The sequence below is a fragment of the Camelina sativa genome, chromosome 2 (genome assembly GCF_030686135.1).
Source record: "Camelina sativa cultivar CO46 ecotype springtype chromosome 2, ASM3068613v1".
Taxonomy (NCBI): Eukaryota; Viridiplantae; Streptophyta; class Magnoliopsida; order Brassicales; family Brassicaceae; genus Camelina; species Camelina sativa.
Window position 1 is genome coordinate 25,841,827 of NC_141881.1, and position 14,914 is coordinate 25,856,740.

Consider the following 14,914-nt stretch of genomic DNA (forward strand, 5'->3'; position numbering starts at 1 on the left):
TTTCTTTGACTTTATTTTTGGTGTGTATGGTTTTTTTCTTTCTAATCTCCGGATTCTTTTTTAATTCGTAAGTTTTTTTCTTTTTGAATAAATTACACTATATTTGGGATTCAATACACTTTTCATGGATTTTGAACAAGATAATCAGAACAAAGAGTTTCGTATAACTAAAACTAAAAAACATTGTGGATGGGGGACTTGTTCAAAAACTAAATGTACGAATTGTCACTGTTGTTGATCAATGAGACAGTGATCATTTTTCTATTGGTAAATAAATATTTATTTGACTTCTATTCGAATAAATATATTCGAATAAATACATGAATGGGTCTTTGGAGTATCAAGTATGGATCCATGAGTGTCCGTGACTCGTCTCCACCACATTTTATTCTCCTTAGGTATGAACTCTCATGTCAATACTATAGTTTATTCTTGTCCTTTGATTTGGCCTTCACGACATGTATAATATCGGAAAAAGAATAATCAGCAGTTTTGAAATTGACTGAATCTATTTAATCACATATATAACCAAAACCTCTTGTATATTACAAATTAAAAGAATAACGTAGGGTGGATAATACTAAAATCTCATTCATCTTTAGCGAGACACTTTTTTTTTTGGTATATGAAATTGAAAACATATTACACATCATGTATCTTAATTATCAAATCATAACAGATACGAAATGCAAATATAGAAGAAGATGACTTAGTATCTGAGGACAAAAAGGATATGATGATTTACAGTATGAGTATATTGTCTTCATAAAATTTTTAAGTAATTTAATTTTACTGTGAAAAAAGAAAAAATTTGAATACATACCTCAAACTTCATATGGAATTTGAAATCTATACTAAACTTTTTTACTCTTTGAAATGTACCTTATGTATTCAACTAAATGACTATATTATCCTCAATTACAAATTAAATTAAAATAAATACAATATAATTAAATTAATTCATTCGAAAAAATTATTTTTAAAAACATTGTGTAAACTAGATATTCAGAATTTTGCTAAAATTTTTTTAATTAGAATTATTTAAAATTTAAAAATACGGTATTATTTAGTAATTTAATTTTAAAATTTTAGTATATAAAAATTTATATAAAATTAATTAGAATTATTTATTTCTATTTATGTTTAGTAAATGTTTTATATAATATTAGTATTAAATAAATTTATAATTCACTAATAATTCTTCAGTTTTTTTTCATTTAATAAAAAAGTTTTGAAAAATAATTATATATTTTAATTTATTTCGAAAATTGTTAACTTTAATAAAATAATAAAAAAATTGTGAGATTTTAGAAAATAAATCAACAGTTCAAACAAATCGACTATGTAACAAATCAATTATTTTAAAAGAATATATTGACTTTTTAATATAAGTCAAAAAAGAAAAAACATAAATCAGCATGAATAAAATATAAGTCGACAGTTCAAAAAGTCAATCATATTAATAAGTCAAGTTAAAATGAAATAAGTCTACTAAGACCAAACAAATCGACGGAAAAAAAATATAAGTCAACAAACAAAACAAATAAGTCAACATCATCAAAAGTCGACTTTGTAAAAAAACAATCAAACAAAAAAACAAGTCGACAATTTTAAAATAAATCGACGGAAAATTAAATAAGTCGACAAAAATTAAATTTAAGTCAACCATTTAGAATATCGACCTTATTAATAAATCAATGTAGAATATAATAAGTCAACAATAAATAAACAAATCAACAGAAAACAAATATAAATCGATGATAAAAAAAAAAAAGTCACTTGTTAAACAAATCGACTATGTTATAAGTCCACTAGCCATAACATAAGTCAACTGTTTTAATGTAAGTCGATGATGAAGATAATTAAGTCAACAGAAGTCAAAAACAAAACAATAGTTCAAAAAGTCGACATTATAAATAAATTAACAATGATAAAATAAGTCTAAAACATTGATATATATATATATATATATATTTTAAATTGTAATATGGAATTATTTATTTTTAAATAAATTTAAATCTAAATAATAAAAATATTTAAATTCTTTTATTTATTCAAAATTTTAAGATCAAAATTGATTGATGTAATCATTATTTAAAATACAATAAATACTTTTTGTTATAATTTTAAATTATTAAATAATTTATTCTGAATTTAACAATTTTAAAAAGTAATTTATTTTTAAAGTTGATTTATTTTTAAATATAAATTAAGTTTTTATTATTTTTTATTTAATTATTAAAATTGTTTAATAATAAGGGTATTTCTGTCTATTTTCATTTCAAAATGTGTAGTTTCCAAATCACTATAATATTAAGTGTAGTTTTCAAATTTCTTTTCAAATTTAGTATATTTTTCAAATTGTTCCGTGAAAAAATCATTTTAATTAGTATTGATTGTTTGACAAAAAAAAAATTAGTATGCATTCGGAATATTTCAGGTCGGGCTCTCTAGTCCGAGTAAAAATGGAAGTGTAACGGCGAATTAGGTCTCAGATATTCTCGAATCGTAAATTTTAACTTATTTCTATCTGAATCAAAAGTTCTCATATATTTCTCCATGTACTGGGGTTTAAACGATTTACGAACCAAATCTCATAGAAAAGTACATAAATCCGGTTTGAAACCAATTTTAAAACGGTTTACCATTCCAACTTCCCAAATTTGAAAATCGCTTCTCAATTACTCGATCAAGCAACTCTTGTTTCAGTACCAAAATCATCAACATTATTCAGAAGAGAAAACTCTAAATTTTGATCAGAAACATCAATCACCGACAAATCTTCCAAACTTATAATGCTACTAACTGTAGAATCACTTTTGGAACCTCCATCAGTGTCTCCATCCTCGATAAAATTAGCGAGATTTATATACTTCAATTCCATTTCATTGCATCTGATAGCTTCCATTGAAGAGCCTGCACGAATCAAAGACCCACACAATAGATTGGCAAAATTATATCGGAAACAAAAATCAAAGATCAAAGTTTTCGATATAAACATATAATTTGTTTTTTCTGTCAACATTTGGGGCACAACATGCCGGCTCATTAGCCAAATCCTTACATCCGTAGAGAGTGAGACTCGATCTCTGATGTGATGGTGCCATCTACAAATGGACTTACCAATGGTCATTGCACTAGGTCACTTCACAAACATATATTTTTATTTTCTTAAATAGGTGTCCTATTACGTTTCAAAAATAATAATTCTTTTAACATAACTTATGTTATTATTTTTAAATTTATTATTCACTATTTATTGATTAATAATAATATACATGCTTAATAAATTATTATTTTGTTTATATATGTCAAAATCTAATTAAGAAAAATGTATAATATGATTAGCATACAATGAAAAATAGATTAGTTTTGTTAATTTTCCTTTTTGATTTAGGAACTTTTTAAAGAACATAACTTATGTTATTCTTTTTAAATTTATTATGTACTATTTATTGATTAATAATAATATACATACTTAATAAATTATTATTTTGTTTATATATGTCAAAATCTAATTAAGAAAAACGTATAATATAATTAGCATACAATGAAAAATAGATTAGTTTTGTTAATTTTCTTTTTTGATTTAAGAATTTTTTAAAGATATAAACATATAAAATTTATGTAGATTTAATGTTACTTCTTAATTAGCTATTTCGAAAAATAATAATTGTTTGACACGTGTCAACATCTTATCAGTATACTTGACACATGTCATGATCATGTTAATGACTAACTTTGAAAATCTAATTTTATATAATAAGATTTTAGAATAAAATATAATTTATACGATTGTTTTTAAAAGTTTTATTAGATAAAATATTATACAATAAAATCATATACTAAATATGATGCTTGAAAAAAAAACACATATTTTGTAAGTTTTATATTATTAATTTTGTAATTTTATGTATGAGAAATGGTTATATTTGTTGTTTGTTTTTATTTTAATTTTTGAATATGTTTAGTGAAAGTGTTTTAATATGATCTGTACTTAGTTAAGATTTTATTTCCAACTGCATAATAAGATTTCGGAAATCACGATTAAGTGTAATAAATTGCTAAGATTTTATTCTTTTTTACACCTAACAGTATATTTTTATGTCTAACAATATATATTTTGTAACAATATTTGGAATACTAAAGATTTTGTTTTGGAAATTGTATAAATCATTGGAATATTCTCTTTAAGAGGATTCTTTGGAATATTTTTAAGTGTATTTATATAGCTCACGGATTGACCAATTAATTTATAACTTTTGTTTGTAACCAACCTATATTTAATGTATAACCTAATTTGTAACTAACTTATAAAAATTATATAGTCTACCAAAAATAGTTGTGTACTTCCATTTTATTATATAGGGGATTGTGACTATATATATATATATATATATATATATATATATATATATATCCTTAAACATACATAGCAAGTTGATTTTTTTTTTTTTTTTTTTTTTTTATAATTCGTGCATGAAACCCAATTTGACTAGGGTTCTTTTCTAGTTTGTCTTCTTCCTTCGCACGCACGTCCCAAAGTTGAGAGAAAAATTCACCAGAACAATGGAGAACTGCGAGAAGAAGAAAAGGAGAAGACTCTGCCAGAAGAATAAGGAAAATGAAGTGGAGAAACATGGACTCAGTGATTTGCCAGTTGAATTGATCTTTAAAATATTCTCGATGCTTCCGTTGTTTGATGAGACTTTAGCAAGACGTTTCATATCAGAATACTGGGAGGGTCCTAGGATACTGGAGCCGAATGTCATGTTTAGTGATGAATCGACCATGAGTTTTAGGAATTTCATGAGTTTTGTATATGGATCGTTGATGTCGTCTAACGATGCTCCAACTCTAGAGAGGTTGCATCTCAATCTTGGAAAGCTTAGACGAAACTATTCGGCTACAGAAATCAACTTCTGTGTTCAAGTCGCTGTTAATAGGTCTGTGAGAGAGCTGAGGATCGACTTGTCTGGCAAAACCCTATATTTGCCGTGTTGCTTGATTACTTGCAGAACCCTAAAAGAATTGGTACTCCATAATTTGATTATCAAGGTTGTCCCGCGTTGGTTTCGTTTGCCCTCACTCAAAACTCTGAAACTTTCATCTGTTCCGGCAGTGGGTAAATCTGTTCGAAGTCTTTTAAAGATTTGCCCTGTTCTTGAAAATTTGGTTGTAAACAAGAAAGAAGATGACAATGTGATGATATACACTATCGATGTGCCTACTTTGAGGAGCTTGTCTATCATAAACAGGGAAAGGACAAAGCGCACCAACGCTGGAGAGAGTCGTGGCTTTTTGATAAATGCTCCTTCTTTGACGTATTTGAATATCAAGGATGCATTCAGCAACTTTATAATGTTTGAACCTATGCCTGAGGTGATCAAAGCGAATATGAAGGTTATATGTGACCAATCTGAGAAGTTCATAGGGTGTCGTCTTACCTCAATCAAACATCTTTCTCTTTGTTCTCTGACTTCAACGGTAATAAAACTTTCTTACTCCAATAGTGTCAATATTTCCCCTTTTATGTTTTTTTTAATTCTCAGTATTGAAATTTGCATGAAACTTTATATAATTGCTTGCAGACTCCATATCCTATAGGCACAAAACTATCCTCTCTTCGACATCCACAGTTATGTACATGTTCTGCTGGATGGCAGAATCTACTTGCTTGTATGCTCAATGACGCTCCCAAACTTCGATCTCTTACTCTTAAGTTGGTATGTTGAATGCAAATTTCTTATATACTTATGTTTATGTTTTACTAGTATAGTAATATGTTAGATGAACATGAAAACTTTATCAATGTTTTGAGTGACGATCTATAGCACTAACACACGTAATGTTTTATTATATTTATTTTTCGTGTCAGAAACATGAAGTCAATAAGGACTATCCGAAAAACCTTTGGAAAAACCCAACAATTGTTCCTGAATGTTTAACGACGCATTTTAAGATTTTGAAATGGAGAGGATACGCAGGCACCAAGCATGAGAGGAATATGGTTAGGTACATACTAGCAAACGCTCCTTGTCTAAAGAAGACGACGTTCTCTACAAAATGTAGAAACCAATGTGATACCAGGTTCAGGGAGATAACGTCTATGCACAGAGTTTCAGAGAAATGTCAGTTTGTGTTTGACTAAAAAAAACTCTTCATGTGATTGAGTGCGTCTCTAGAAGACACAACAGAGAGGGTCTTAGCTTTCTTCTTCCCTATTTTTCCCTGACTTTACTTTTGGTGTTTGTGGGGTTTTGATTTCTAATCTCCGGATCTACTTTAATCTGTGAAAACAGATCTGTTTTTGTTTACATAATTAACTTTTTTTTACTCTACATCTAAGATTCCCTTACTTAGAATTAGAAGGGACTTCCTAGAAACTACTAATAAATATGAAAGAGATGGGATTCATAGTCGTCTGGTAAATAATATATTCTAAAAGATATATACATGTATGAGTCTTTGGAGTATGGACCCAATGAGTGTCCATGACTCATCTCCACCACATGCTATTCTGCTTAGATAGGAATAGGATCATAGGATCTCTCAAGTCAAGACTATAGTATATTCTTATCCTTTGATTTAGCCTCAATGAAATGTCATAATTTGGGAGAAAAATGACTTTTTAAATTGACTGAGTCTATCTAATCACAAACCAAAACCTTATATATTACATATTAAAGGAAGAACACAATGAATAATAAAGTTCTCATTCAACTTTCATTGTCAAGTAATAATCTTTTAGAGACACATTACACAACATCATGTATCTTATCATATTATATCATATCATATCATATACCAAATGCAAATGCAGAAGAAGAGGAATTACTTATCTAAGATAGTTAACAGGTGGTTCCAGACTGCCAACAAGTATCCCGAGATCAATATCCTTGTCTTCAAACTTTTTTATGAATGGATGACTCTGAGAACATGAACAAAAATATTAGAATGTTTCATCACAGATACTAGTTACCAAAACTGAGAAGACAGAAAGAGAGAGGGAGGGAGTGGTGAGTAGAAATTACTTACCAAAAGGTCCAAAGATGATGCTCTTGCTGGAGGATCTTTTTGTATGCTGTTATTAATGTAAAGAAGAATCATATTAACCTTAATTATTGTGTGTTTCAGTGTAGAGTATATGAGGATGCAAATAATGAATTGCCACTTACCAGGCTGATACAAATGAGCAGAATTCAGGAGAGAATTGATCAGAAGGAGCAGTTGGTGGTGGATTCTCTACGATTGCTGCCAAGAGCTCATAAAAGCTTGGCGGGTTTTGCTGATCTTCAGATTCTAAGTAGGGGAATCTTCCTATTGCGCATTCTAACACTGACATGCCCAAACTCCAAATGTCACTGCTGTAGTCATATGTGCTTCCACTGATCCTCTCAGGCTGTGAAGTGAAGAAGTGAAAAAGAGACGAGGCATGGTTTATGTATGTTGCAGCATCAAGAGATTTGTAATGTAGATGATTTTTTGGAAATGATTTCTTACCGACATATAGTTGTAGGTTCCAACAAATGTGTCCCTCTGTCCCATGGAGCTAGCAAGACTTGCACTTACACCAAAATCTGAGATTTTCACTTCCCCTTTATGATTTACAAGAAGGTTTGATGGTTTAATGTCTCTGTGTATGACATGTCTTTCGTTGTGAAGGTACACAAGGCCTTGCAAAACCTGTTAACAAGGATCAAATAAGTAAGAGTAATGATAAACCATGAGAATACTTATTGAAATCATTTGGTGGATTGTAGGAAGTTCCATCGTACCTGTTTACAGACAACAGCAAGGTAAGGTTCAAGGATAGTCTTCACTTGCCGTATCACATCAGCAAGAGATCCCCGATCCATGTATTCGAGCACAAGTGAAAAGGCTCCATTGTGATAGAAAGAGTGGTAGCAAACAACTACATGTGGACATTGAGATGATGCTTGGTTTATTTTGAGCTCCTGGACAATTTGCTTACGGATTTCTTCTTGTATATTCATCTGTATAACCTGTGATTCACAAAAACAAACCCCAAACTCAAAGGCCTCATTCACCATATGTGAATCATCAGTCCTAACCAAGTGATCATAACATCAAAAGAACTAAACTTTCCTACTTCCCATCTTTTCAAAAACTCAAGATTATAAGAGACATTACCTTCATAGCAAAGAACTTGCCAACCCATTTATGTCGAACTAATTGAACAACTCCACCACTGCCTTTTCCGATGACTTTCACAGTCTCTAAGTCTTCAGCAGTGATTTCGAAATCAAGCTCCTTGCTATCAGATGGCTATAACAAAACACACAAGAAAACCCCTTTTAGTTACTTTAATCCTCTGGACCAAACCATTGTGAGATCTCTCAATAAAACAAGATTAGGGTTTAAAATTATTACCCTTGATTGCTTCTCATCTGTCGTCAACCTAAGCCCCTTTTGATTCAGAAGAAAATCTCCATCGTGAAACGTTCCACTCGCAGTCCTGTGTTTTTTCAAATCGAATTCAATAAACCGATTCAAACCCAGAAAAATAAATGATTCGAATCGATCGATTTTGGTTTTACAATCCTAGATCGAAGTACAAAAAAAGAAGAAGGAGAAATCGCGAAAACTTACAAGAAGGAAGAGATTGGGGTTTCTTGAGCTGGAACGGAGAGGAGCTTAAGCTGCTTCAAGTTCGATTTGATCTTCACCATTTTTTAAATTTTCTTGGGATTATCGCTCTCTACCTCTCTCTCTCTCTTTCTTTCTTTCTAGGGTTTTGAAAATAAGCAATTTCAAGAAGAAGACGACGATTCTTCCTTCAATCGTAACGGACTTATTAATTTTGAACGCGTGAGACCGGGAAAAATTAATAAAAAATCATACTAATTAAGAAAAATAATTGAATCAAATGGGCTGTAAGAATTAAATGGGCTTACATTTATAGATATATGATACGGCCCATTAACTGGACCATTGCACTGGTTATCTCTGGTATGTTTGACAGCTGGCGATAGTAACAATCTTAATTGCTCTTGTTTTTTGTTTTGTTTTGGAGATCCGAATTATATAATTGTTTTGATTTTGATTGTTGATAAAACCATATTTTCATTACTTTTTGTTTTGTCGGTTTGAAATTATGTTTCTCCCACACTTTTATAAATTGTTAAGCAAATATGTATTTTGTGATCAAATTGATTTTTTTTAACATTGTTCTATTAGCTAAACAGAGCTGGAGGATCCTTCAGCATCCTTCTTCACTAATGGCTAGAGTTTTCAAAGCTAAATACTTTTCAAAATCAAACCTCTTAACATGAACAGCCAAACCGAGCTCGAGTTATGCTTGGAAAAGTATTCACCAAAGTATTAAACTCATGTCTCAAGGAATCAGGTATATGGTGGGTAATGGTCAACAGATTAACGTATAGAGTGATCCGTGGCTTCCTTTAGACCCACCCAGACCACCAAGAGGGTTAGGCATTCATTTAAACTCGCACTTAAAAGTAGCTGATTTATTGTCACATGGTAGTTGGAATGAAAGACTACTGCGTAACTACATTCACCCTGATGACATTCCTCATATCAAAAGAATCCGACCATCTATAACTGGAGCAAAAGATACACTCACTTGGATTCACACCAAAGAAGGGCAGTACTCAGTAAAGTCGGGATACTACATTCAACGTAAGCTTTCTCAGAACCAACTTTTCAATAACAGTTCCCCTGCTCATTTTAATGAGCTTTTTACAAAGCTATGGTCCCTTAAGATTCCTCAGAAAATCAAACAATTTTGGTGGAGATGCCTTAACAATGCTTTACCAACTGCAGCAAATCTGAAGAAGAGGAGGTTATTAACAGATGACACATGCCAGCGATGTGGTGAAGCAGTGGAAACAATAAATCATCTTCTCTTCCAATGCAGAATCAGTAAAGAAATTTGGAGCCTTGCAACAAATTCATTGATTACATGTTGTATCTTTTCTTCAGACTTAGTAAGTTATAATATCGACTTCTTGTTGAGCTTAAACAAAAACCAAAGAAAGGATGTAAGCTTATTCCCTTTCATTGGTTGGCGCATTTGGAAAATGAGAAATGATCTCTTGTTTAGTAACAAAAAGTGGTCCATCCCAGATGCTATAAACAGAGCTCTAATTGATTTTCAGCAATGGTTGGACAGTTTAAGCTCAAGTAAAGAAGACTTGCAAAGTTCCCGCGGGCCAGAACATAGAAGTCAAGAAGTTAAGTCACTCGGGAACATGGTCAAGTCTAACACCCAGCAATAGGAAGATTATTGTTGCTTTGTTGATGGATCCTAGATTTCACCAAATGCAAATGCCGGAATTGGATGGGTTTTATATAATAATAATGATCAGTTTATATTACAAGGTAAGTCATCCATTACTCCGATGGATACACCTATTGAAGTGGAAGCTGAAGCTTTAAGGTTGGCGATGCTTCATGTCAATCGGCTGGGCTATAACAATGTTAAATTTTGCGGAGATGCAGAGGTGTTATACAAGAAGGTGAGTCAGATATCCACAGATAATCAACAACACCAAGAAAGTGAGCACTCTCCGTTAGCCATTCAACTGCAGGACATCAAAAACATTGCCACATATTATGAAGCAATAACTTTTGTAAAGATACCACGTAGTTCAAATATAGTTGCTGATAATCTCGCTAAAAATGCTAGATTAGCAAATTCAAATTTTGTAATATCATGGAACAATGTATGCTAATCTTTGTTTAATACAAAGTTAAGTTGACGACAAAAAAAAAAAATTGATTTTTTTTATTTAGAGCATATACAAAAGCTCAACAAAAAATTAAATTCCATGGGACCAATTTTAATTTTAAAATGGGGTAGTTTTGAGAATAACGCATAAATAACGGGGGACTAAAGTAAAAAAAAAAGTTGGAATAATAATCTCTCAAAGAGCTTAGCGGAATCCAGACAATTCTATCAAATCTAATTAATTGTACTGCCTGAGGCCCGCTTCGTTCCCGACCAGCAGTGTTCAACTTCTGACAAGAAAAAAAAAAACAATAAAAAAAATAGTTTCCCACTCTCGCTGTAGAGAGAGAAAGAGAAAGAGAGAGAGAGAGAGCTTTAACGAAGCTTTTGTTGGTAGAGAGAGAAAAAGCTTCGAACTTTATTTCAGAAAATCGAAGAAGAAGGAGCTGCCAGAGAAGATAAAGCTTCCTTCTTTCTAGGAAAGGAAGCAAACCAAAGTGTGTTAGTTTTGTTACTCAGCAATGACGACGAGAGACTTCAAGCTCATCTTCTCCATTTCTCTTCTGCTTCTGCTTCTACTTCTAGGTTTGTCTCTCTTACTCATCCTCTATTTCTCTCTTTTAGTATTCACTTCAAGAGCTGCTGTCTGAGACTTTGTTCTCAAATTTGAGCAGCAAAAGTATCATCCAAAAGTTTCCAATTTCGATTCTGCCTTATATTGATTCTGTCTTATCTACTGTAGACTTCTAGACAAGTACATGGAGCTATAATAATTGAATAATTTGAAACCCTCATTCCAATTTTAAGCTTTTATACATCTTCTAGACATTTGATTCTGTCTTTTTTTTTTTGCCCCTAATTTTGGCAGACTGTTGCTACGGTGGCAAGGTCGGAGTTTGTTACGGAAGAAGCGCCGACGATCTCCCGACACCGGCAAAAGTTGTTCAATTGATTCAACAGCACAACATCAAATACGTTAGAATCTATGATTACAATTCACAAGTCCTCAAAGCATTTGGAAACACAAGCATCGAGCTTATGATTGGTGTTCCAAACTCTGATCTCAACGCTTTCTCACAATCCCAAACAAATGTAGACACGTGGCTTAAAAACAGCGTCTTACCATACTATCCAACGACAAAGATCACTTACATTACCGTTGGAGCTGAATCTACTGACGATCCACACATCAATGCTTCATCTTTCGTTGTCCCGGCTATGCAGAACGTGTTAACCGGTCTTCGAAAAGTCGGTTTGAGTAAAAGAATCAAAGTTTCGACGACTCTTTCCCTCGGTGTTCTCTCTAGATCTTTCCCTCCTTCCGCTGGAGCGTTCAACAGCAGCTACGCTTATTTCTTGAGACCAATGCTTGAGTTCCTTGCAGAGAATAAGTCTCCTTTCATGATTGATCTTTATCCTTACTACGCTTACAGAGATTCTCCAAACAATGTGTCTTTGGATTATGTCTTGTTTGAGTCTTCCTCTGAAGTGATTGATCCCAACACTGGTTTGCTTTACAAGAACATGTTTGATGCTCAAGTTGATGCTCTCTATTACGCTCTCACGGCTTTAAACTTCAGGACTATCAAGATTATGGTTACTGAGACTGGATGGCCAACCAAAGGTTCACCAAAGGAGAAAGCTGCTGCGTCTCCTGACAATGCTGAGACTTACAATTCAAACATTATACGCCATGTGGTTACTGACCAAGGCACACCTGCAAAGCCAGGAGAGTCGATGAACGTTTATATATTCTCGTTGTTTAACGAGAATAGGAAAACGGGTTTAGATTCAGAGAGAAACTGGGGATTGTTTTACCCTGATCAGACAAGTGTTTATCAGTTGGATTTCACGGGAAAGAGCAACGGGTTTCACTCGAATTCGAGTGGTACAAACTCTAGTGGGAATAGTAATAGCTGGTGCATTGCTTCTTCTAAAGCTTCAGAGAGAGATCTGAAAGGTGCTTTGGATTGGGCTTGTGGTCCTGGAAATGTTGATTGCACTGCTATTCAACCGAGCCAGCCTTGTTTCCAACCAGATAATTTGGTTTCTCATGCTTCTTTCGTGTTCAATAGCTATTTCCAGCAGAATAGAGCAACAGACGTCGCTTGTAGCTTTGGAGGAGCTGGTGTTAAGGTCAACAAGGACCCTAGTAAGTAAACAAAATCACCAGCTTTCAAAATCACAAATCAACAGTCTTAATCTGATTCAATGTTGTTACAGGTTATGACAAATGCATATACATAACTGCAGGAGGGTATGTCATAAAGATACTTATTTCAGATTTGCAAAGTAAAGAACAACACATACATATTCTTACTAATTTGTTAAAACCTTTCTGCAGGAACAAAACCAAGGCGACGAATGCAACTGCATTGACCTCCTCTGCTTCAACTTCACGCGGAAACAAACTACTCAGATGGATTATTAAACTCTGTCTCATGATCTCGTTGTCCTTGAGTTTGCAAACTATGAATTCACAGGAACTGTAACCCCCGAATCTGGAAGAAATTTGAGTCAGTGTTTTTGCAGGAATGTAGCAGTAGCGAGAAAAAATGCTAAATCTGTTCCAGAATAGTTTAGTTTGGTTTAGAAATTGTGACCGTCTGTGATTTTGTCTTTTTTCCTGCAGTGAAATCGTTGTACAGACATTCTATCTGAAAACTTGTCTGAAATCAATCAATTGTATCCATAGTTTTGTGATTTGATAATCTGAATCGTCCTCACTATAATTCACAAAAATCTCCATCTGCATAACCATTCATGAACTCTAAAGTTATAGTACCACACTCACTGCCCATTCATTAAAATTTTCAACTCAGCCACAAATGGAGACAATATCATATTGTTATAGAAATCATACAACCCCAAGATCCATCACATGGTAGGTATTAGACAGTCGGACTATCGAATGATCGATCACCTTCGATATATATATATATATATATATATATATATATAGTTTTCTCTCATGACACAACTAGAAGATTACATTAGCAACATAAATATAGCATCAGCTTAGGGTTTCAGAGCCCTGATTCAATGAGGTAGTCACCGAGCCTCTCCACGACCATATTGCACTGTCCAGGAGCCATTGGTTCTTCATAGATACCAAAGACCAAAGCTTGAGTGGTTTTCTTGATGGTAACCCCACCAGCTCCCTACAATGGAAGCAAAAGCAACACAACAGTTCATAAAAACAAGTCAGCAGTGAAACAAAGTTTCATCAAACTCAAGAAAAAATCAAGATTTCTAGTTACCTTCTTTCCTCGAATGACGGCATTTGGCTCTCCTTGGATCACCATGTACTTGATGCCATTAAGAAACAATCCTGTTGGAGCAAGTGTTCCAGGTTCAGCAAAATCTTTGTTGATACCTTCGATTTCTTCTGGCTTCAACTAAAACAACAACAAGAATACAGAAACAATCAGACAAACCCATTCAGCAAATTCAGTTCTCTTAAGACCTCATGAAAACAACCTACGAACTACACAACCAGCATTACTTAAAGAACTACAAAAAGGTTCTTCATTTCCAAAAGTCACAACTTCTCCATTTAAAAGAGCTTTATACTACTAGTGAATCGAACTTTTTCTACTGCATCTTTTTGCAATTTTATAACCACAAGAACATATGAATCAGAAAAACCAGAACAAAATGCTGAATTTTGGTGATTCAGTAGCTAAAGCTAGAAAAATCCAAACGCATGAGCTAATATTGATCACATAGTGATACTAATTCAATCTTAAACAAATAAAGGTTGTAAATTTCAACACAGATCTAACCAGAAAACAGTAAAACGCGTGTAGCAAGTAAGAATCAGCACTTTGGTAAAAGGCATAAACCCTAACCTGAGGGAAACTGGTGCTCTGAGCCCAAACGCTACCGTCTTGACCGAGAATTGCAGCGGCGGTGAGGCGGTTGCCTTCAACTTCGCACATCAAGTGATCGTCGACGTAAGTCTGCCACGACATCTTCTTCTTTCTTCTTCTCCCTTCCTCGGCTCTGCTTCTTCTTCTTCTTCTTTGTGGTTTATATCGGAATGTTCTAGACTCTAGAGAGATAGCGTCGAAACTACGAGTGTGTGTGTGTGGCAGTGGCATTTACGTAAATATAGAGAATTTATACATGCTTGACACGTGCCACTACATCTCTTTTTCTTAACAAGAGATGAAAGATCTAAGTAGGCCTTAATGCGTC

The 14,914-nt window shown here is 33.1% G+C and overlaps 4 protein-coding genes across 4 annotated transcripts; 2 read left to right on the top strand and 2 right to left on the bottom strand.

The window, feature by feature from the left end:
• The first annotated feature begins 320 nt into the window (after window positions 1-320).
• On the top strand, window positions 321-6,151 carry LOC104756003 (putative FBD-associated F-box protein At5g56560). Its single transcript, XM_019231253.1, has 4 exons — window positions 321-344; window positions 4,513-5,487; window positions 5,592-5,726; window positions 5,879-6,151. Exons 1-4 carry the CDS (start codon window positions 321-323, stop codon window positions 6,149-6,151), a joined length of 1,407 nt encoding a protein of 468 aa, XP_019086798.1.
• Window positions 6,152-6,700: 549 nt separating this feature from the next.
• Window positions 6,701-8,840, bottom strand: LOC104733393 (mitogen-activated protein kinase kinase 6-like). The gene is made up of 8 exons (XM_010452973.3): window positions 8,614-8,840; window positions 8,395-8,479; window positions 8,155-8,289; window positions 7,779-8,006; window positions 7,504-7,686; window positions 7,179-7,402; window positions 7,039-7,084; window positions 6,701-6,931 (listed from the first exon to the last, which is right to left on the bottom strand). The coding sequence occupies exons 1-8, from the start codon at window positions 8,691-8,693 to the stop codon at window positions 6,839-6,841; spliced, it is 1,074 nt and encodes a 357-aa protein (XP_010451275.1). The 5' UTR covers window positions 8,694-8,840; the 3' UTR covers window positions 6,701-6,838.
• Window positions 8,841-10,944: 2,104 nt separating this feature from the next.
• On the top strand, window positions 10,945-13,456 carry LOC104756012 (glucan endo-1,3-beta-glucosidase 13-like). Its single transcript, XM_019236828.2, has 4 exons — window positions 10,945-11,299; window positions 11,583-12,866; window positions 12,938-12,971; window positions 13,059-13,456. The coding sequence occupies exons 1-4, from the start codon at window positions 11,236-11,238 to the stop codon at window positions 13,204-13,206; spliced, it is 1,530 nt and encodes a 509-aa protein (XP_019092373.1). The 5' UTR covers window positions 10,945-11,235; the 3' UTR covers window positions 13,207-13,456.
• A 34-nt stretch (window positions 13,457-13,490) lies between these two features.
• Window positions 13,491-14,839, bottom strand: LOC104733401 (profilin). The gene is made up of 3 exons (XM_010452981.3): window positions 14,566-14,839; window positions 13,975-14,112; window positions 13,491-13,875 (listed from the first exon to the last, which is right to left on the bottom strand). Exons 1-3 carry the CDS (start codon window positions 14,815-14,817, stop codon window positions 13,741-13,743), a joined length of 525 nt encoding a protein of 174 aa, XP_010451283.1. The 5' UTR covers window positions 14,818-14,839; the 3' UTR covers window positions 13,491-13,740.
• Window positions 14,840-14,914: the final 75 nt, after the last annotated feature.

Excerpts from the sequence above, each read along its gene's own strand:
- LOC104756012 (XM_019236828.2), top strand. The coding sequence starts at position 11,236 with ATGACGACGAGAGACTTCAAGCTCATCTTCTCCATTTCTCTTCTGCTT. Across the intron at positions 11,300-11,582 it reads GCTTCTGCTTCTACTTCTAG|ACTGTTGCTACGGTGGCAAG; the intron begins GTTTGTCTCTCT and ends TAATTTTGGCAG. Across the intron at positions 12,867-12,937 it reads TAAGGTCAACAAGGACCCTA|GTTATGACAAATGCATATAC; the intron begins GTAAGTAAACAA and ends ATGTTGTTACAG.
- LOC104733401 (XM_010452981.3), bottom strand. The coding sequence starts at position 14,817 with ATGCCACTGCCACACACACACACTCGTAGTTTCGACGCTATCTCTCTA. Across the intron at positions 14,113-14,565 it reads AGAGCACCAGTTTCCCTCAG|TTGAAGCCAGAAGAAATCGA; the intron begins GTTAGGGTTTAT and ends TTGTTGTTTTAG. Across the intron at positions 13,876-13,974 it reads CCGTCATTCGAGGAAAGAAG|GGAGCTGGTGGGGTTACCAT; the intron begins GTAACTAGAAAT and ends CTTCCATTGTAG.
- LOC104733393 (XM_010452973.3), bottom strand. The coding sequence starts at position 8,693 with ATGGTGAAGATCAAATCGAACTTGAAGCAGCTTAAGCTCCTCTCCGTT. Across the intron at positions 8,480-8,613 it reads ACCCCAATCTCTTCCTTCTT|GACTGCGAGTGGAACGTTTC; the intron begins GTAAGTTTTCGC and ends GAAAAAACACAG. Across the intron at positions 6,932-7,038 it reads CATCATCTTTGGACCTTTTG|AGTCATCCATTCATAAAAAA; the intron begins GTAAGTAATTTC and ends TCATGTTCTCAG.
- LOC104756003 (XM_019231253.1), top strand. The coding sequence starts at position 321 with ATGAATGGGTCTTTGGAGTATCAA. Across the intron at positions 345-4,512 it reads ATGGGTCTTTGGAGTATCAA|TTTGTCTTCTTCCTTCGCAC; the intron begins GTATGGATCCAT and ends GTTCTTTTCTAG. Across the intron at positions 5,488-5,591 it reads TTTGTTCTCTGACTTCAACG|ACTCCATATCCTATAGGCAC; the intron begins GTAATAAAACTT and ends AATTGCTTGCAG.